This window comes from Scophthalmus maximus, chromosome 3 (genome assembly GCF_022379125.1).
Source record: "Scophthalmus maximus strain ysfricsl-2021 chromosome 3, ASM2237912v1, whole genome shotgun sequence".
In the NCBI taxonomy this organism is placed as follows: Eukaryota; Metazoa; Chordata; class Actinopteri; order Pleuronectiformes; family Scophthalmidae; genus Scophthalmus; species Scophthalmus maximus.
The window spans coordinates 7,582,650-7,604,833 of NC_061517.1; the positions used below are offsets into that span (position 1 = coordinate 7,582,650).

General features: G+C 42.0%; 2 protein-coding genes across 2 annotated transcripts in view; one reads left to right on the forward strand and one right to left on the reverse strand.

Annotated features, from left to right (window-relative positions):
* Positions 1–618: 618 nt before the first annotated feature.
* Positions 619–12,224, forward strand: bcap31 (B cell receptor associated protein 31). Its single transcript, XM_035645284.2, has 8 exons — positions 619–777; positions 2,361–2,460; positions 3,531–3,631; positions 3,728–3,872; positions 5,935–6,070; positions 9,730–9,856; positions 10,005–10,105; positions 10,481–12,224. Exons 2-8 carry the CDS (start codon positions 2,369–2,371, stop codon positions 10,505–10,507), a joined length of 729 nt encoding a protein of 242 aa, XP_035501177.2. The 5' UTR covers positions 619–777; positions 2,361–2,368; the 3' UTR covers positions 10,508–12,224.
* A 1,706-nt stretch (positions 12,225–13,930) lies between these two features.
* Positions 13,931–22,184, reverse strand: part of slc6a8 (solute carrier family 6 member 8) — a 32,533-nt gene continuing 24,279 nt past the window's right edge. Inside the window, exons 12-13 of the mRNA XM_035645278.2 lie at positions 21,910–22,080; positions 13,931–21,224 (exon numbers count right to left, since the gene is read on the reverse strand). Of these exons, the coding sequence (XP_035501171.1) occupies positions 21,090–21,224; positions 21,910–22,080 (306 nt within the window). The 3' untranslated portion in view covers positions 13,931–21,089. The remainder of the gene's footprint in view (positions 21,225–21,909; positions 22,081–22,184) is intronic.

Below are 22,184 nucleotides of genomic sequence, written 5' to 3' on the forward strand. Positions count from 1 at the left end.
ACGTTGGTTCGGTATGTGGAAAAACATTCAGAGTGAGACGTCTTTGATTTTGTCGTCCTCTCTGTCTCCTCCGAACGTTTCGTTTGGTCAGAGCGCAGAAACAGTTTACTGCAGACAATGTCTCCCTCTGGTGGTCAGCTGAGGGAGCTGTGAAGATAGATAGATAGATAGATAGATAGATAGATAGATAGATAGATAGATAGATAGATAGATAGATGATGGATAGATGGATAGAAAGATAGATAGATAGATAGATGGATGGATAGATAGATAGATAGATAGATAGATAGATAGATGATGGATAGATGGATAGAAAGATAGATAGATAGATAGATGGATAGCTAGATAGATAGATAGATAGATAGATAGATGATAGATAGATAGATAGATAGATAGATAGATAGATAGATGGATGGATGATGGATAGATAGATAGATAGATAGATAGATGGATAGATAGATAGATAGATAGATAAATGGATGGATATATAGATAGATAGATATTATTGATAGATATCAGATGTTTTTTGTCATTTCTTTTTTCAGCTTTTTCTCCTAATACAGCAAAAAAATAAATATGTGATGTAATGACCGACACGTCACAGCCCCGCCTCGGTGCGTCCAATCACGTGTCGGGATCGGGATGAGGTGGCATTAAACGCCGGAAGCCGGAGGTCTTTTTAATAGGGCGCTAAGCTAACAGGCTAACTGATCCGAGAGAGCCGCGTGTGTGGTTGGAACTCTTCTCTGATTTTCTGAGTCCGAGGAAGTTACTCAGGTGAGTGCGAACATGTCCGTCTCACGACCGGTGTTTTATTTCATCACTGCTCGCTCAAGCTAGCACCTACCAAACTGCTGCTAGCATGCTAACGACAACTCCTGACGGCAGACAGCGTCGACACTTCAGAGTCGGCGACACAAACTAAGAGTTTGAACAGGTGCAGGTCTGAACCTAGGACACTCAGGTGGTGTTGCACAATAACATTAGAAGTCTAAAACCACCCGCCTCCAGCACGTAGACGCAGCCAGCAAGACGTTTGGACCGTTGGCGGTTTTGCTGTGACGTTCCAGCAAATAGACGGCACCTCAGCCGGACCCTGTTCTACGTAAAGTTTCTGTTCGAAGTTGGTAACGTGTCAGCGGGTTATTACTGGTCCGACTAACAGCGAACCCACCAAAGCTCCGATGTAACGTTGTCAGCCGTGTCACTAAAAGACCAGAGTCCTGTCGTAGTTATCTGAAAAGCTGTGCTTCGTGTTAGTGGGCGTGTAGCCTCCAGGAAGTAGCCTGTTAGCTGTGTCCTGGACTGTGCGTTCAATCTGTCGCTGTACCGAACTGTTATTCTGAAAACTGTGTCAGTGACTGAAATGATCTGTACACAGACTCACAGTCTGACCTCGGATTAAAAGAAGGATCCGTGATGATGAACTGTGTTGTTGTTGTTGTTGTTGTTGTTGTTGTTGTTGTTGTTGTTTCTGTGCTTTGGTCCATGACACAGCAGCTCCGAGCCCCCCCCCCCCCCCCACACAACAATAATCGATTAATCCACTACTAGATTAATCGCCAACTATTTTGATAATCGATTAATCGGTTCATTAGTAGTTTCATTAAAAAAGTCTTAATTCTCTGATTTCAGCTCCTTACACATGAATATTTTCTGGTTTCTCGGCTCGTCTGTGACAGTAAACTAAATATCTTATATCTTTGGTGTGAGGACCAAACAAAACATCTTCTTGGTGGTTTTGGGAAACACGATCTACATTTCTCACCATTTTATGGACCAAACAACTAATTGATAAATCGAGAAAATAATTGTCAGATTAATCGATAATGAAAATAATCGTTAGCTGCAGCCCGAGACTGTTTTGTTGGTCAATAAATCGTTTCAGTAATTTTTCGAAACAACTTCTGACAAGAAATCAGCGAAACAACTTAATGGTTTTGCCCAACAGAAGACGCTGGATCCTGACCCACTTACTGTTGTAAAGGAGTGTCAGACATCTCTGAGGGGGGAAAAAAGTGATGTAACTTGGAGTCTCATCCAACATGGAACTGGCCGTCAGTACTGGACCAGGTCCAGATTAAAGACGCCCACATTCAGACTCATCAATCCCAGATTCGATTAACAAGTAGATTTCTTTAGTTGACAGTTTCAGATTTGTGAAACTTTTATTCATTTTTATTTCAAGACCAGGTTTTAGATCATTGTGAAATTACGTGAAACCGCCTGTATTCACATATCTATTTTTACAATTCAGACAGATGTTATTTGACCATAACGGTGTGTCTGAATTTTCTCGTTTCCTATTCAAAGTCAGTCTCTGTCGGACGTTTCACCTTTTCTTTGTGTTTGCTGTTCAGGAGGCACGATGAGTCTGCAGTGGACGGCAGTGGCCACTTTCCTCTACGTTGAGGTCTTCTTTGTTCTGCTGCTCTGCATCCCCTTCATCTCACCCAAGAGGTCAGTGCTCATCCTGTCCCTTGCTCCTCATGTGCAAACTGCCAGAATACATTAATCAAAATAACAAAAAAATGTGATGTAGTTACTGAACATCACCAGAGGTGCTACTGAGATGTCGTTGACAGTTGGCTTAATTTTTCTTTTCTAATTTGTATTTTATTTTATTGCTGCCAATGTGAGAGTGGATGTGAATCTTTAAGAATTTGTCATGTTTGTAAAACTATTTAAACTGTCACAGGTTATAATTATTATGATTATTAATATTTACTTCATCGGATTAAAGGTTCTGTTTAAACCACAGGCATGATACTTTTGAAAATTATCCTGTGAATCTGGCTTTGTAAGAGGAGAACTCATCATCATCTGTGTCGAACAGTTGAAGAAGAGTGAAGCTGATTGATTTACACAGCGAACACAGAGCAGCTCTGTGAATGTGATTAGATTAAACCCCTCAGACCTCCTGACTGAGAACTGAGGAGCTCTGATCAACAAACCAGAGACTTCACTGATAATCTGATACGACCTCAGAGATCAACTCTCTGGACTCTGAGGGAAACACAGAAACAGGACTGAACAGTGGTTACTTACTTATATATACAGGTGTAAACTTACAGATGACATAACAAATGATCTGTTTTTTAAAACCTTATTTACCAGGGCTGCAGCTAATGAGTATTATCATCATCATTGATCGATCAATTTGTCTATTCATTACACAAAATATTGATTAGTGACTGTCAGAGAAATGTCAGAACATTTTGACAGATTCCTGATATGATTTTACAAGGCAGAAAATCTTCACGTCTGAGCGGCGTCAACAGAAAAACAAACAATTAATCATTGATTCATCACCTCATCACTGCTGCTCTATCATGTAAACTTGATACTAAAGTACAGCTCTCATTTTTACAATATAGTATGTGTGCGTGTGTTTGTGTGTGCGCGCACACACTTCTCTGTTGGGCCACTAGATGGAGGCAGAGCTCCAAGTTTACTGATGTGTCTTTATTTGTATCTACTGTCTTTCGTTATGTTTATTTTCCACTGTGTTCTGACATTTCGATATGCAGGTGGAGTAAGATCTTCAAGTCTCGTATCATCCAGACCATCGCTCTGTATGGAAACACGTCGTTCATGGTGGCGATCGCCATCCTCGTCTTCCTGCTCATCGGTATGTGAGCAGCACAGCCGTCACCGTGTGACACGAATGAACGAACTGCAGGACAGGGATTGATGGTGTTCTTCGTGTCTTTCATTGTTTGTGTAGATGCATTTCGTGAGGTGAGAAAGTACAGTGTGACGGAGAAAGTGGACCTGACCAACAACCCGACGGCCATCGAACACATCCACATGAAACTGTTCAGAGCTCAGAGGAACGAGTACATCGCCGGCTTCGCCCTGCTGCTCTGCCTGTGAGAGAGACACACACACACACACACACACACAGCTGCTCATCATTCCTTCCATCCTACTGTAAAATTCCTCTGTATTTAGATCAGTGTGTGTGAGTGTGTGTGTGTGTGTGTGTTTCCATTGATAGTTACTGTAAATCCTCCTGCCTCGTCCTGATTGGACTCTGAAGTGTGAATCTTTCTCTCTGTCTCCGATTGGCTGGCAGCTCAGACAGGGGTCAGGCATGCTTTAAATGTGATTGGCTGCTGATTTCTGTGACACCGGGCTGTTATTGCATGACGGCCTGTTGTTGGGCTGAACGTCTTGAAGTTACTGCTGCTTTACCTTTGTCTTCTGTGTTTCTTGGAACTTCACATTTTGACTGACTTTGTGTGTCATTATGAGAAATTAAGTCATCATAACAAGGGGCAGGAAGAAAAAGTATTGCAACCTTTTTTTACGATTAAACTCACCTTGCAAATTCGATTTGAAGCTGAATTATTGAACCAGATTATAGTTATAACAGGACTTTAAACTTTTCTAATTAGAAACAACCGTCATTAATTGGCTTATTGAGTCATATGACCTTGTGGTTTGCAAGTCAGTTTGCTGCCTGTAGGGGGCAGCAGTGACAGATCAGCACAGTCCCTGTGCATCGTTCAGCTGCAGCAGCTGCTCTGACTCACAGCAGCAGGACAGCATGTGATGCAGCAGCTGCTGTAGTGCTCCAGCGTTTAGACCGAGCCCTCGGATGGATGACTGACTGTGTCTCAGGAATTTCTGGCCTCAGTCAATGGCGAAAATTTGTAGCCCGAGTTTGTGAAAGCCTGACGAGCTGGCAGCTGATTGGATTAGTTACTGACGGCCATATTTAGAACTTAGGGTATCCTCTCCTACAGACATGTTTTTTATTAATATTAATAAATTACCCAACTTAAGGTTGTTTCTGGAAACTCACTCTGATCAACCGAGATGACTGATATTTGTTGAAACTTCTTGTCCAACGACCGGACACGTTTTCATCGTATGAGCCGCCACCTCCAGGATTTTTTGGGGGCCGATACCAATATTGGGGGGGTAACAGGCGCAACATGTCAATTTTATTTTAAAAAAATGTTTTAATGTCAATGATTCCTAAAATGTTGTTGTTAAAGAAATGTAATTGATGCTTAACATTTTACAGTTTAACCATAAACCCGATTATAGATAACCATAAATTAGAAGAAAACACAAATGCAACCATATAGAACTTCTTCATCCCCCAGACTTTTGATATCAGACAGCGCTTCTCTGTCTTTGCCACAGACGTTATGTATTCTGCATTCTTCTCAGCGGGCTATGGGTGGAGTTCAGTCACGTGGTTGAATTAAATACTGCTCTTCTAATCAGATCCACTCGGCGCCGCTCACTAACAGGAATGGGGGCAGTTATTCTGTACATTTGCCCCTCCTGTTCCCCCCATAAAGCCCTGCCCTCTCCTGACATGAGCCCCCGTTACATCACTGTCAGCACCACACACAGCACATACATCACGCACAACACGCACACATCAAGCAGGGAAATGTCAGAGTGTGTGTAACACACCTAACTGTCACGTGGTAACTATACAGTGGTGAATGGCTATATTAGGTTGTGTGATGTGTTGAAGACTGTATGACAGATGGTTCGATTCACTGTTAGACACACACACACACACACACACACACATACACATACACACACACACACACACACACACACACACATATACACACACACACACACAGCTCAGGTGAATGTAGATATGTAACAGCTGATGTTGCAGTTAGGCTACTGCTAGTTTTAAAACGAATCACTGTTGTGGCAGTTACACTTGGCATCCACAATACTCCGTATTTTTGAAGCGCTTTAAGCGGGGAAGTGTTTAAACGCTACCGGCCCAGTTTAGTTTGAAAACTCTTGCTGTCTAGACATTTAACAAAGTATCTGAACTTTTGAAAAAAAAAGTTATTTTATGTGATGTCAGCCTCTTTCAGTCGTGTTGAATCGGTGTTAAACCTTCAACGTCTGCGACCACACTGATCATTTATGTTTTTGTTGCAGGTTACTGCGTCGCCTGGCCACACTGCTCTCCCAGCAGGCCACGCTCATGGCCTCCAATGAAGCCTTCAAGAAGCAGGCGGAGGGCGCAAGCAACGCCGCCAAGAAATACATGGAGGACAACGAGCTGCTTCAAGAGGTGACGCTTAACGCAGAATAAAACACAAAAATGGAAACTAGATTAAAATGCAGAGATAAACACAAAGCACATTATTTCACCATAAACTATAAAAGAAATATAATTTTAAGACAATTTGTCAAAGAGACAAAAAGCTGAACTTTGTTGATAGAAACTGTTTGGAACAACTGTTAGGGCAATGGTTGGGGTTTGACATTTAGTTGCCATGGTTAAGGTTAGAGTAATAGGCATTATGTCAATGATTGTCCTCACAACTATAGAAAGAAAAGCGTGCGTGCGTGCGTGCGTGTGTGTGAGGCTCACCAGTGGGGGGAAGCACTGATCTCCAGCTGCTGACATGAACCGAAGTAAACACTGGAAATATTCATAGAGGAACACACAACACTCTGTGTCTCATTCACAACGTGACACACACACTCTGTGGTAATCTGACCGAGGTCTGACCGGGATGAAGAGATCACCCACTCCTCCACTGCTAAAGAAGAAATTGCTTCATGTGCATATGACAAGCATTCACACACACTCCCCCCACACTCCCCATCTTTTAATTCATAATGGTTCAGTTCAGTTTGCAGGAAGATGTTAAGTAACCTTGGGAGTTTTGGCAGCAACATGAATTAACTTGTTCTTCCGTTGGTCGCTCCACCCAACTGACGAACTTTGGTGACTCTATTCAGACAGTTTTCACACTTCATCTGTCACAGCTGCGACTCTGACGTTTGGCAGATTTTCTCCCTGGGTTGTTTCTTTTCACTCGTCGTGAGCTATCCTATGCGGCGGCGGAGCAGCGTGTGACGGCAGCCTTCAGAGACTCCCGCAGGTCGGACTAGGCGAACAAAACACTACAGGATGATTAATCCTGAAAGACTCTTTACACTGTAAACTGACCGGAAAGTCATCATCTTGGCAACCATCAACCCATAATGCAACATTCCTCATAACAGACTGTAGTTTAACTGGTGTTCTCCATGAGTTGATTCATTGTTTGGTTTGTTAAAGTGAAGCCAAATCCTCTTGACTGCCTATAGGTCATAAACACCGCTCCCTCCATGTTAGCAGATGGGACGTGGAGCAAACTAAAAAGTCAAAGTATAGGAGACGGTCTGGTCTATGGCGGATTTCCTATTTGCTGTCAGTAGCGTGTTCCCCCCCCTTACGGCTGTCGCCTAGCAACGGAGCTGTAGTTGCCCACGGTCTGAGAGTTTGTCACCCCCGCGCAAAAATCCTGAGATAGGTTGGGCTTGGCCAAGAAGGATCCAAAGGGTGAATCCTTTAAGGTAAATTAATTATTATTAATAATTTTTTCCTGAGCATTTCATAGTTTGAGCTTCTGAAGTTTGAGGATTTGATAATTTTCTTGTTGTGCATTATGCAAAACTGAGTGTTTTGAACTTTTAGACTGTTTAGTGGAGGCCTGGAGGTTCAGTAATGTGAAGCTGCAGAGGAGCTGCAAGAACACACGTGAAGTGACTCTGATAGCCGTCACTATTTTTGAAAGGATGGTGTAGTTTCCTAAAGATGCAGTAACTCAAGGTGACACAACACGTGTGTTCACATGTTGTCAGTGTTGCATGTTCGTTTCAGACACCTGTTCCTGCTGACTTCTTTCTTATCATTAACACATTTTTTTGAATTACACAATAAACAACAAGAAATTATTTCAATGTTCAATCATCTGATGAATTTAACCAAACATTGTAAAACCACACAGGATATAAATATGATTCAGGTGATAAGTTATAGATTACTTTATTTATCAACAGTTCCTGAGAACAACACACATATATATATATATATATATATATATATATATATATATATATATATATATATATATATATAGATGTTGTTCTCAGACGACTGCTTTAGAGTTGTACAATGGGATTCATTTTCTGTTTCAGTTTAAAGAGTCAAGCGCAGTTTGGTTCCACGCGGTCTGATCGTTGCTTGAGACTCAGCATTTCTAAAAACGTTTAGTGTCGCAGGCCTAAATGCTGCATGTGATCAGTTTTCATTGTTGTATTTTTTAAGTTCTCACTGACGTGTTCCCCGAGCTCAGTGAACCTGAGACCTCGTGCTGCTGGGTTCGGTTCACACTGCACTTAAATCAGGTTTTACGGCCGAGCGTCCTCCGCTGAAGGCCTGAAGCTCAGCAGCTGTTTGGCTCTGTCACACTGAACCACGACACTTTACAGCTCCACTCTCAGCTGCCTCTGTCCTTTCATTGGAAGTGTTTCTTCATGTCTGAGCCTCACTCTGCTTCAGGACTGTACAGTTACTCACGTACTGGACACAAGCAGATTACCATTTCTGTTTCCCACTGTGCACATCTTCCACTCGACTACATTTATCTGACAGCTGCAGTTTAATGTACATTTACTGCGATACTTCAGCGACATGAAGTACACTCACTGACTCATGATTGGTTGACAGCGTATATGTGCGGGACCTCGAGACCGCGACACCACCCCCACAATCACTCCTGTGCAGATGGTGGCTCCAAATGATGTCACCAGCACAGGACAGCAGCTCCCATATCTGAGATGTTTTAGCTTTATTGTTGTACTACGGGAGATAGTGGAGACACATCAACCATATTTTTATGCACAGTCACAGACGGGGAGACGGGATTAAACCTGGAGAACATCGATTTTTTTTTTCTCGTCATACATATTTGGGGGAAAATTCTCTGGAGTCGTAGTGACAGTGACACAAACGGGTGTGAATACAAAGCTCTCCTACGGCTGCACACACACACACACACACACACACACACACACACGTTGTCCTAGGTCACCTTTGGGGATTGCATTCATTTATTAATTTAATCCTGGAGACTTTCCCTTTCCTCAACTATAATCACCGACCCCCAAAAATCTAACTTTGTACAATCAGGGACACAGCTTTGATCTCTGACAGAAGTAGCCTCTCACACTCACACACACACACCATTGTTATCATAAGTAAGATTTATAACGAGGCAAACCCATTTCCCTCCAAAATCTGAACTGGGCAATCTCTGGAAGTTCCAACTTGAAGTGGCTGTCACTTCACTTTAAATAGACAGAAATGGAAAGCAGAAGAAACATCAGACTGTGTGTTATTATGATCATAACTTAACTTACCCCTGCTGAACAGTTGGTCACGAGTGGTGTACGAGTCAGTCACCACCCAGCCAATCAGAGAGCAGGATTCTTTGAGTAGCTGGTGTGTCACTGAGGTCAGGACTGAGAAGGAGGAGGCGTTTGGTATGAGCACCTGTTGGTCTCTGAATGAGCAAACGTCTCCCCTACCAGAAACCAACTTCAATCACCTCACAGGCATCGAGACTCTTTGTTTCAAATCTTCCAAACGTCCTCTTGTTTGATTTCAGTCATTTATCGTCTATGTACTGCATCTGCCTGGGCTTAGTGTCGCCTGCAACATTGTGATTAGTTAAAAATATACAAACAAATCCGAGCGTTCATTTCATTTATAGCAGAGCGATGAGTCAGAGACACTGGGGTCTGATTCACAGTCTCCTTTTTCATCTTTGGAAACTTGGAGATACAAGTTGAAATAAAGTTCTGAGAATTTGAACCATGTTTAGTAAGATGTCATAAGAGTCTGAGACGCTGAAACATGTTTACCACTTCTTTTTTCTCTTTCTGTCCTGATAGAAACTGCGTGATGCTGGCGTTGATGTGCCGGAGGCCGGGAAGAAGGGAGCAGGACCACAGGAGGAGAACAAGAGTCTGAAGGAGGAGGTGAAAACCCTGAAGGAGGAGTTGGACACTGCCAAGAAAGGTGAGGAGGTGAAAGATGGGTGACAGGGCACAGAAGAGGTTTGGCGTGCGTGCGTGCGTGCGTGCGTGCGTGCGTGCGTGTGTGTGTGTGTCTGCTGTCAAGGAAATAAAGTGTATTGTCTCTGAACCCTGGTGTCTTTCGTTTTCAGCTCTGCAGAAGTCGGACAGTGACGTCCGAGCGATGAAGACACAGGCTGAGAACCTAACGGTGGAGTACGACAGACTGCTGGAGGAGCACAGCAAGCTGCTGGTAACACCATATTTCTCATTACGCTGCAATGATGACATGATCAATCGATCAGCTGATAGGTAGAATAATGATTTGCAACTTTTATAAAAATTTCGACAGATTCTCTTAAAGTATGGATATTTTTCCTCTTTCTGTTTCTTCTCTTTCCCAGAAACTTGAGTTGGACATTTTCATTTTCTGACATTTCAGGAAGGAAAAAAAGAAAAAGAAATTGAAATTGTTTTTGTTCCTGGTTTACATTAGCAGCTTCAAATGAGATTTTATATTAAGGCAAAAATGAATCAAACATTTGAACTGGTTCAAAGGTCAGAATAACAGTTGCCTGGTCTCTGCCTGCAGGATCAGTGTGTTTAACGCCCTATTCTCTGTCTTCAGGCAACTAGTGACAAGAAATCAGACTGAGGAAGAAAAATGGCTTCCATCCTCGTCGTCTTCATCTTCGTCATCTTCGCCGTCCTCGACAAACGGTCCACAGCTTGTGTATCCACCTGGACGTCCTGCTCAGCGATGTGATGTCACTTCCTCATGGGTCAGCTGACATCGCCGGGCGGTGATTGGTTCATTAGACTGTTAAAGCTTTATTAGAAGATTTAAAAAAAACTCTTCTTTCTTTGACTTTTTGTTTCTTTTTCCTTTTTCACAGATTTTTTTTTGTTCAACTTTAAACGTTACAGTCAAACAGTTTCACTGATCATTCCCTGTTTCCTGAAACTACAGGATGTTTCATTCCAAAATTAAAGGTCCAATATTTTTATAGAAACACTCGTCCTGCTCGGACAAATGCTTTTCACATTCTGGTTTAAAAATTGTCCAAACAGAAAGCGTCTTCAGACAGGGCTGGGGTTATTAATGTACCTTAAATGTCTCTGTATTTTTTTAATTGAATGAAATGCCGCCATTCTTGCTTTACAGTGCCTGTTTCAAAGTTTAATGACTTAAATACTTTTTGAATGTTTGGAGCTGCGGTCTGACGACTGCTCGGGGTTCAAAGGTCGTGTCGCTTTGTACGAGCAAAACGCGTTCTGTGTTTCTGGGTCCGATCAGTGGTTTATTCGAAACTGACTTAACTGTGAAATTACTTTAGTGTTCACTGAAGTTATTTTGGTCTTGTGAATCCTGCTCACCGAGTGGAAACAATAAATGATTAGGGCAGAAGAAGCTCTGGTGTTTTGCTCGTTCTCTGTGATCCGTCTTTCCTGGATTGGATAGTGGATTTAATAGCTGGACGTCCACATGTGGATGATTTTCTCTTTCGGTTTGTTGTTTTCAGTTTGTTCCAAAGTGACCACGTAAGATTTTGGCTGTAATGGTTGTGTGTCTGCGTTGTTTCAAGGCTTTCAGACTGACACTCGCTCTGTGGTTGAAACAGACGACGACTCTGTTTCCTGAACGTCGGCACAGTTTGACACTATGGCGGTTTGTCGCTCCTCAGTTTCTCATTTCACATTCTCCTGTCAAAACATTATAGGCTGTTGTCGTCTGAAAAGCGAGTGTCGGTGTGAAAAAAGCCCGTCACTTTCACGCTGCTGGTGTTTGTACTATTGGTTTAGGAAGAATCACATGATGTTTGTGTGTAGACAGTATGATCACGTGTAGAAAACCTACAGCTGTGTATAAATTCAAGTCACCGTTTGTTCATAAGAAAAGGTTCATGCCATCGACTTCGTGTAAACCTGATCAGCAACTGTAAAGATGGACGACGTGGGTCAGTGTCATCTGTCATGACGTCTCGGCACATTTTTCTAGAATCAAATGACTGTTTAAAACTTATCAGAAACTTAAACATACATCAGTGTAATATCAACTAGTACCCAAAACGACACAAACCATTTTTCGAAACATTCATTTAATGTGTTCTTTGACTTTTTTGGTCCGTGTCCCACCTGCCCACGTTGAGGGGGCGGGGGTTTGTGACATATACTGCAGCCGGCCACCAGGGGTCGATCCAGGTGATTTGCGCAACTGTCATGTTGTATCTTTATTTTCAGCACATGGAAATGATTTAACAGCTGTTGATCTTCTTGAAAGCAAAGTTTAAAAATCATTTGTTGTTTACCTTCTATTTAAGCATCATGTGTCATCTTCCTGTTCAATATAATAAAAGGAAAAATGTACCCGAGCTCAGCGTGTTTGAAAATGTCCTCGCTGTTGATCTGGCTCCAGTCTCTGAAAGGTCTCAGTCGGTGTCTAGTTTTTCTAAATGACTCCAGGGTCGCTGTCTGTCGGCATGCACATTAAACTCTCTGCTCCGCGTTGAACGTGATATTAGATGAACAGAGTCCAGATTCTTTTAAATGTTAACAGGCACATGTTTTTTTCCTTCTGATCTGTCTCTGTGGAGGAAAGACGAGCTCCAGCAACCGAGGCTCTGTCTTACGAAATACATTTGTAAGGCCACAATACGATAAGAGATTGCAGTGTGATTGGTTTTAAACCCTTCTTCATTATTTACCGTAACATGCTGCGTCGTTGCCCGCCATCTTTGGAGTTCAAGGAGACGTGTTGTCGTCGGCCTCAGACATAACGTACCATCTTTTTCTTCCTTTCACCTTTGATTTACACTTAGTGGCCTCATCACTTCTTCAGCGGTTAAATGGCACCTGCCTGGAGAATCAGCGCCAGCTACTGTTTACCTCCATGAACCATACCCTAATATTCGTTCAATAACAGAAAATTAAAGGAAACCCAGCGACAGGTGTTTTTTAGGGAATAAATCTCCCCTCCTGAATTGTTCGAACACCCCATTATTACATATTCATTTCTTTTTCAATACATTTTAGAAATGCATCATAGTAATGTTATAATCACTGTCATGTCCTATGTCATATGGTTCACATGAGCGTTTTGCTCAATGTGTAACTTGAAACCATGAAGTGAAGCACTGACACAACTTGTCAGTCTACAGGACTTCAACTGCAAAACGTTTCCTCGTCTGTTTCCTGCTGGGTTGTGTCTAAACATAGTTTCACATCTTCTCCTTCTTCTCTCCTTCGTTGGTCTCAACATCCGTTTGATTTTAGAAACCGGTTTGAGCCGCGCTGGCGTGCCCCTGCACCGTCTCACCAGATCAGCTTTCACAGCCGACCCTGAATGCTTGTGTCTCAAATCGCTGACAGGACACCGTCTTTTTTTAAGGGCTTCCAGTATATCTGTCTTCTACTTCGTGGAAGAAGACGCTGTTTTAAAAGTTCAGGCTGCGGACAACCGTCAGAAAACAATCGGTCAGAAAATAATGGGCAGACACTGCTTTACCGTAACAGAAAGTTTTGGCACCAAACTTTCTGTTTTGGTTTGAACCTCTGTCTTGTGTAGGTGTGAAAAGCAGCAGTTTCATGAGCTGTCCTGAGTTAAGACAAAGACCCTTTAGCCACGAGGTTTCCACTTCAGTTTCAGATGGACACCTATGTTGCAGGACGTCATTTGCTCGCTCTCCTTCAGTTTCTGGTCTGTTTCTTCTGTCATGATGTAATATAAAAGCAAAACTACCAGTTTTCGGACCAGTTTGTATGACAGACAAGGTCAGTCATTTGAAGGGGCTATATTCGTTTTTGCTTTTGCTATTTACTGAGGCTGAATAAAATCGAGGACAGTGGAAGACATGTTTATATTACTTCTGGCTCCTTTTGTTTTTTTTTTCATTTACTTATTTAAACAGACAGTAGGCGGCAATCTCATGAATCACTGCTCCGGCAGTCAGTTACTGTTTCTAAGGAGTCAGGAGTTCTGATTCATAGAGTGAACCATTGTAGAGACTCATTAACATTTTGGACAGCTGCCCATTCCTCCCATGTAACCACAACCCAGTAACCACGGAGATATATCAGCTGTTGTCAGGACGCTGGTTTTTATTGCTATTGGTTTAGTCAATGGATGAGCACAAAGATCACAGTGGATTACAGCATGGAGACCCTCACAGGGGTCAGATGTCAATGCAGCATGATATCACCGGGGCTCAAAGTTAACTCTTTCATCGTCAACAGTTTTTGGCTGGTGACTGGTTAACGTCGAGCCCAGAGCATCGCCACCGTCGTTAACACATATTAGTTAAACACGCTAGTTGTCACCTTATCGACTTTCTAATCTACAGTAATGAGTGGAAGACAGCGGTTTACAGGAAGTCACGGACACGGTACAACAAAATGGCCGACGCTGGGCTGAATGAGGCCACCCAGTAGCTCAGTGTGGGCAGAACACACAGACAGGGCTTCAGCTATCGTTTGCAAACCAGAACGACCGAAAGATTACGTTCACAAAAATATAGTTTTAGTTTTGGCACCAAAATGAGAGAAGATAAAAGGTCAACAGGAAATAAATAGATGAAAACATTTTAATTTTAAAAATACAAACTCTCTACAGAGAACATTTGTAATAATTTCCTTTCGTCTTACATATTCACTTTTCTAAGATTTTTCTCTCCAGACTCAGACTTATGTGACAACGTTTCGCAAGGATCACGTTCACTTTTGATGTTCAACATTTCAACATCACTCGAGTCAATTTTAACTCAGTTTTTGTTTTATCAGGTCAAAATTTTTCATCCACTTATTTCAGTTCAGATATTCTGACTTCATTCAGTTCACACATGGTCTTAAGTCTTTGTGACGTTTTCTTTCTCATCGTACAGCTCTGTGCGTTGAGTCCTGAGGGGACTTGGTCTCCAGCGCAAATACGATGGGAATTCCCACCAGAGGAGAGCGCCCCCTGCTGGTTCCACTGCTACAAAATCAGCTTTCCAAAATTCTTAAAGGTGACATATTATGCTCATATTCAGGTTTATACTTTTAATTTGGGTTACCACTTCAAATGGTTTACATGCTCTAATGTTCAGAAAAGGCATCAGTGTTCTCATACTGCCCATTCCTGCAGCTCCTCTTTTCACCCTCTGTCTTTAACGCCTGGATTTTACTTTAGCCCCTCCTCCTCCCAATAAACTACAGTCTTCTCTGACTGGCCAGCTGGCCCAGTCTGTTGTGATTGGTCAACCACTTTCAAAATGTGTAGGAAATGTCAAGGCCCTTGGAGATTCTCAGATTGCAGGTGGGATTACCCCAAAAGAGCCCTTCTGTGACATCACAGTTGGAGAGAAATCTGAACCTGTTGCCAGCCCACACAACATATGTTTAATATGATTTTTGCATAATATGTCAATTTTAAAAGGTAAGGAAGTTTTTTCATCTTAAGGAGCAAAGATTTGGGTTGTTTTTCTGGAGCATTAGTGACTTCTTTTTCTACGTTCCCTTTAAGATGCTATATTTGACTTTTTTCTTTATGTGGATGTTGAAAACATGTTGGCAATGTTTTGGCTTTGAAATCATTGACAATATTTTTTCACAAAAAAAAGTGATGAAAATATACAATAAAATTTCCCAAACTCGACAAGCTCTGCTGAGAGTCAATCCACTGTGGTCACGGGTGGGGACTGGCGCTCTCCGCTGAAGGGAAACCAGCTGACATTTGTTCGACAATATTGATAATCAAAACCTGCAGTGGACGATCAGAACAGACAGATTCATATGACTCGGTTTGGTCTTTTCAGATTCACCCACTTTTTTTGCACTGTGAAACATTTGGCTTCGTGCTGCTTCTGTCTGAAGCATGGGCAGGATTTTTGAAACACTGAGGTCATAAATGTTAATTATCATTCACTCTATTTTTTCATCTTATTCATTCAACTATCCGATTAACATTTTCTGTAAATATTGTGTCCCTGAATACTGATTGAAAGTCTTCTATCAGACTGGAAGGAGAAACTTTTTTACCGTCGGAACATATTCATCAAATTGTTCATTGAGTCGTTTCTGTCTGAATGTCCGTCCAAACCACAGCACACCTCAGCTCTGAGGCTCCACTCTTTGCATAGTTTATTCTGTTCACACCATGAAAGTATTATGAGCTGGATACGTCCCCATCCTCCCACACTCTATCCTGAGATGTTCGTCCCAGTGGCCATGTGTGGTACTGCAACTAAAACAATTTCCCCACACATGGCCACTTTAAAACAGCCGTCTGTAAAACTTGGAGCAAGTTTTTTTTTAAATGTCCCATTCTTTAGTTCAGTATCCAGTTCTCATACTACATCCATGGTTTACAGCATCCCATAGGTCACATGACATAACTCTGACATCACTGTGTGAATTGTCTGCTGGTCAGTGTTAGAGACAGACTGATAACAGCATAAATCTTTCATGTTTCAAGAAAAAAAATAATCATAACACAACAATAAGTTTTATAATCAAATAATTAAAAACCAAGAACTTTTAAGAACAAAATGGGGGATTGGATTCTGTTGTTTGTTTCAAGGTTGCATCAATAATCTTATTTTACCTTACAGACTTGAAATACATCTGACATATCATATCTTTATTAAGATATTTTTGTCGAACATGTTAAATATGACATAATCATTCTGCTCATTGCAGTTGTTTTACATATGAGCCATAAAAATAAGTGTTGCTTTAATTTCTTCAAACACAATAAATGTGTTTTTCTTTATTGTAATTTTTTATTATAAACCTGATCAGTCTGTCTCTGAGTGTGTGTGTGTGTGTGTGTGTGTGTGTGTGTGTTTGTGTGAGTAGATTTAAACCCCAGCAGATTGAACATAATACTCTTTGATTTTCCCGACCTCAGCTGCCTTCTACAGTTTTCGATCGGAGATACTGTCACAACATTTTTTAGTTTTTTTGTGTTTTTTTGGCAGAAAAGCACAAAGACAAAATGACATGAAACAACATCAGATTTTGGTAACATACATTTTCGTTTGATAAATGGCTGCAGATTTGAGTCTTTTCCACGCTCTGACCCACCCAGGCTCCCGTCCAGAGACCAGACAAGAACAATGAAAAAAAAAAGAAAAAGTTAATTTACAACATTGCTTTAAAAATAAACGAGTCCACTTTTAAAATGAGATTGTTTCTATAAAATACTGCCTCAGGTTAGTTTCATTAGTGACATTAGTGGCACTTGAATCGCATAACTCTGACTCGACAACAACATTTAACCTTTAATCTCATTCATTTTATCATCCGTCTTGTAGAATATAATCTCCATCTCAGTGTCTCTTTGAATCTGCTTTTTTGATTTTGAGTTTGATGTAAAGCTGCTACTAATCAGATTCTCATCAATAATTAGATTTTTTTCCCCCACACATTAATTAATGGCAGCATCGATCGGCTCTGAAATGCACAAAACCAGAATCACTTTGTGATGCGTTTCATCTTTTTCGTTATTGTGGTCGAAATTAAAAAGATTTTCTTTTCATCATTTCTGGGATGAGACAGTGACTGAGCTTATAGGGCATCATCAAGGTGTTCTTCAGTGTCTGTGTCTGGAAGCTCCCACTGACTGCTGGGGTATGGAGTTCACCTTGGTTCATCAGCAGCTGTCAGAGTCTGAAGTTCATTTAAAACCTTCAAACTTTGACCGTCTTTTAAACGTATACTTTTCGTCTATTGTTATGCAAAATACGTTCAGATTGATTTAATCAAATCTGTGGAGACAATAATAATGTAAGAATCGAGCTGTGGGGCGTTTGAGGGGAAAACAATGATAATCAGTCAAATAAAACAGAAAAAAAACTAAAAATCATCTAAGGCTTTAAATTCTTCAAACACTTAAGCACTTTGAGAATTCAAAATCAAAAAAAGTACAGGAAAAAAAAATCCCTTTCGTAGTGTGTTCAGAGCCACACAAAGCCTCGACAGCCTTAACATCACTGCATCGCAGCAAACCCGCCATAATAAAAGCCCCGCCCCTCGCTGCTTGTTCACGTCAGCCGGTTGAACACCGCTTAAAAGCCTCGCTGCACCAACGTATGACGTCATAATGAACACAAATGTGACACGTTTAACTTACAGGTTTTCTTTTCGTCTGTCAATTTTTGTATTTTTTATGACCGCATAAAATTTGATGTTTAAGAACCTTTGAATCTGCAACACGAAACGGGACGAGGCGGGAAACGTTTCCAGAAACGCCTCCCACATCCCCCTCCGGCAAGCGACTGACAAAACATTTGCAAAAAAAGTAAAGCAGAGAAGAATTATTACTTTAAAAGTCTAAATGAGAAGTTAAGTAGCCCGAAGCTGGAGTTGAGTTGGTTGCGGTCGCTTGTTGCTCGTGTTCGTCGGCTAAACGTGAACAATCAGCCAGAAAATCATCGTCACCTTCATCACATTTACAAACTGCATCAAATATAGAACACACAAAGATATTCAATATATATATATTTGTCCGAGTGCATGTATCAGCAAAATAAAAGCCTCCACAAAATAAATCTCTGATTCATTTTACAAAATGTAAAACAAAACACGATTTCTAACACGATTCTTTTTAAAAGTGCTAGCAACATTATTTTACAACAATGTGCAAATGTATGTAGCTTTCCTTTATCTTACATTCCATCATTATGTTTCCTGTGACGGATAAAGGGTGAGTGGTTGCTAGGAGACAGAGTTGTAGACACGCCCCCAGCAGACTGCTGATTGATTGGATTTGAACCGGAGCCGTTCACAGGACGTCCTGTGGGGCTCCAGGTTTGGATCGTCAACCGTACGGGCTCTAGAGTTAAGACAACGACGTAAGGCAACGCTTGGCATCACGCTGAGTCCTCCGGCTCTCATCTCGCCACCAGCTCTCCGGACTGCAGGTAATTACGTTAATCCCTAAAGGTGAACTGCTAAAATGAATCGTGTTGTGAGGCCACCAGCATGTTACAGTAGGGAGTTTACGCAGGTTGTAAGCTTTTCTAGGGAACTGACGAGTGTCAGATTTGGTGCAGATCCAAATAAAAATCTGGTGGATTTAAAAGTGGTTTCATAAGGAGACTGTTGAGTCTCTACGGAGTGATGTTCAAGTTAAAGGCTGCAGCCCGAGTACATCGTCTGACAGCGTTAGTGAAAAACTAAACCAAATGTTGCTTCTGCATCACTTTGTCATTTTGGTGTGATTTTGAATGAGCTGCGTAGAATAAAAAGGATCGTGTGGCACTAAATCTACCTTCAGGTCCGTGTTTCAGACAGTTAATCAGTTCAAATCTCGGTGTCAGTGTTTGCGGCGACAATAAAAACGACGAAAACTGTCAGAGCTGTTCAGGAGAGCATGATGTCGGGTGGGAGGAGCTCAGCGTTAATGAGACTGTTGAGACGAGGCAGAGACAAGTGAACGGGTCGATGATTGGCACCTTGAGCCCTGGTCTGGGATCGGCCCACGCAGGGCGAGTATCATTCCGTTTGGCACTTCAGTCGACGCCGAGGGAAGAGGCACCCCTGACCTGATTCTCACACAGGCAGCCAAGAGAGGTCAGATCCAGAACATGGAGGGGTTAAAGGTCAGATCCAGTGAGATTTCAGTCTCTGATGGAAAGTTTTGTACGTGCGATACACGCTGCTCCCCTGGCAGTTTCTCAGCCTCTGCTACAACTGACGATTATTTTTTTATTAAAGATGAATCTAGCGATTGATTAATCCTCCAGAGAAAAAACACAACCGGGACGTTCAGAGTTCAAGCTTGAAGTGTGAGACAAAGGAAATCCACGAGTTTTTCTGGAATACTTCAGAAACATCAAGTAAGTTGGACCTTGAGGTCAGATTTTTTTTTTTTACAGAGCAAACCGTACGCTTGTGTGCTGGATCTGGCTTCTCCTCAGAAACGGGGTCTGAATCCTCACTGGAACCTTCCCTCTGAATTCACATCTCTTGTTGCCTGAGTGAATCAGATCTCGGTGCAGCTGTCAAAAGCAGGTCGGAGGTCAACGGTCAAAGAGCCACATAATGAATAAAGTGCTAACAAAGGGGCGTAAAGACGTTTGATTCAAGGTTAAAGTCGGACGATGTGTTCATGTTCACTGAGCTCAGTTCAGTTTCCTGGCAGCATGGCTAGTTCATGGACCGCTGGTCGCCCTGTAACAGGAATTAAAAAATGATTTTGCCTGCTGCCAAGCAGCAGCTCTTTGAAAGTGGATTTCACAAGATCATGAAACAATCAGACATGAAAACAAACCATTATTTTTGCTTTTGAAAAGTACTTATTACAGGAACATTACCCATCTCCTTTGTTTAACCTTTCTCCATCTGATTACATGACTGAATACCACAGCGTTCTCAGTCATTTTTAGTTCCTGTTACAAGGCAAATTACCTCTTGTTAATTTTCTGGGAGTCAGTCAGTCTATTTGTCTATAACTCTGTCTGAACAAATGGCCTCACACACACACACACACACACACACACACACACACGCAGCGATTGAACGTGTCAGAAATTTTAACTATGCATTCAGACTCTGAGCTCAGTTGTTGCAAAACTGCAGCTAAAAAAAGACGAGCACCAAGCAGCACCTCCATGTCAACGTCTAATATGTCAGTTTGATTATGAAAACATGACACACTCAATGTGTCTGCGTGTGTTTGTGTGTGTTTGTGTGTGTTTGCACGTCTAACCCACCCACACCAAGACAGGATCTTATTGATACCCTTAATCCAAATTGGCTGTAGCCCAACCTCGGACCCTGCAGGGGACGTTTAGCAGCTTTCTGACTCCGTCAGGAAGAAAACCTTTCGTCGTTATTCTTCAGATTCTCCAGCTTTTGACTTTGGATCGAGGAGAAAGATGTTTTCTTCATTGAGAACCAGAGGAAGCTCTTTAAATTGTAAAAACTCAGAGATCTGCTGGTTTGTCCACACATTTTGGTGTAATGTGGAAGAAGGAAGCTTTTCATTGGTGTAATCATAAAAATTCTCCCTCCCTCATTTCTTCATTCGTCTACAGGCTGAAGAATCTTTGTGGCTTTGGTCTGCGTTTGAAGGGGACAATCAATCAATGAGACGTGTCAATCGGTTATTCCAAGGAGACGCACTGATTGATCACTCTGAGGGCTGATCCCGGGGTGAAGGACGATCCGAAGGTTGAGGTGTTGAGGTGTTGAGGTGTCGCTGTCTTGTCGTAGGTGAGATGGAGGGAGATGGAGCTCTGTGATCGGTGGAGCCCAGCCTACATGACGCTCTCAAAGATTATGACCTTGTTGTCGTCTGTGCCAGGTGACATCAACGTCAGGGACTTGATGTCTGGGGCCATGTACTCCAGGTGATGGCCCCCCCACACCGGAGTGGTCAGGTGAGCCCAGCGCTACAACACACAGCAGGAAACATCAGTGACGAGACTAATAATTTACTACATCAGGTTTCTGATGTTGTAGACGATTTAACTTCAGGAGTGTGAATACGTGAATACGTCACTAATGTTTTACTGTGAAACATCTGCACGTTAACATTAGAGCCCAACAGACGGTCTGTACCTGACCAAAAAGCACATAGCCAACATTTGATTGGGTTTGGTTACTCTTTTATCATAATGTAGCTCTCACATGTACTTGTTGGAGGCTTCAACGGAAACGCCTGCTTCCTGCATTTGATGTCATTACTGTACATCAACACGTGACATCATCACATTCAAAGTGAATGAGCAGCGTTTCCATTAAAGCCTCCGATGTGGGCGTGTGAAAGCTGTGTTAGAGTTTCTCTTTGGGCAGAGTTGCAGGTTCACAAAATTTCCCAGCTGTATTTTTCCACTGTAAATTCAAATCTCAAGTTTCATTGCCTCCCAAACAAATCAAGATTTGTTTTTGGATGTCACCTCGGTTCAACTGTTGAATCCGTTTTCCGCAAGGTTCAGAAAACTGACCCGTAACTGATCTACATGAGAATTGATTCTAGTTTATCTGGAGATGTTTTAAAACCCTGTGAGGAGCAGGATGTGAACTCAGGACATCCTACTTCTCAGTAACCGGTTCCTCAACTGAGGAGGAACTGACCTCTTTGAAGGTTCCCTTGGCTCTGAAGAGCTTGTAGAGGACGCTGACGGGGATGCAGAGCATGGAGGACAGAGCCATACACCAGCCAATCACCTCGCCCCACCACGGGTACACGTACATGTTGTTGTAGGTCAGCGGTTTGTAGTTGAACAGGTGGAACATGAAAATGCCCTGCACAGGAGACAACAGAGGGACGCCATGATGGATGTTAGTATTGTAAATACATACTAATATTGTGTCTATAACTGTCCGTATGAATCTAAAACTTACTATTA

Coding starts and splice junctions, on each gene's coding strand:
- bcap31 (XM_035645284.2), top strand. CDS start 2,369: ATGAGTCTGCAGTGGACGGCAGTGGCCACTTTCCTCTACGTTGAGGTC. Junction 2,461..3,530: donor CCCTTCATCTCACCCAAGAG/GTCAGTGCTCAT, acceptor TTCGATATGCAG/GTGGAGTAAGATCTTCAAGT. Junction 9,857..10,004: donor GTTGGACACTGCCAAGAAAG/GTGAGGAGGTGA, acceptor TTTCGTTTTCAG/CTCTGCAGAAGTCGGACAGT.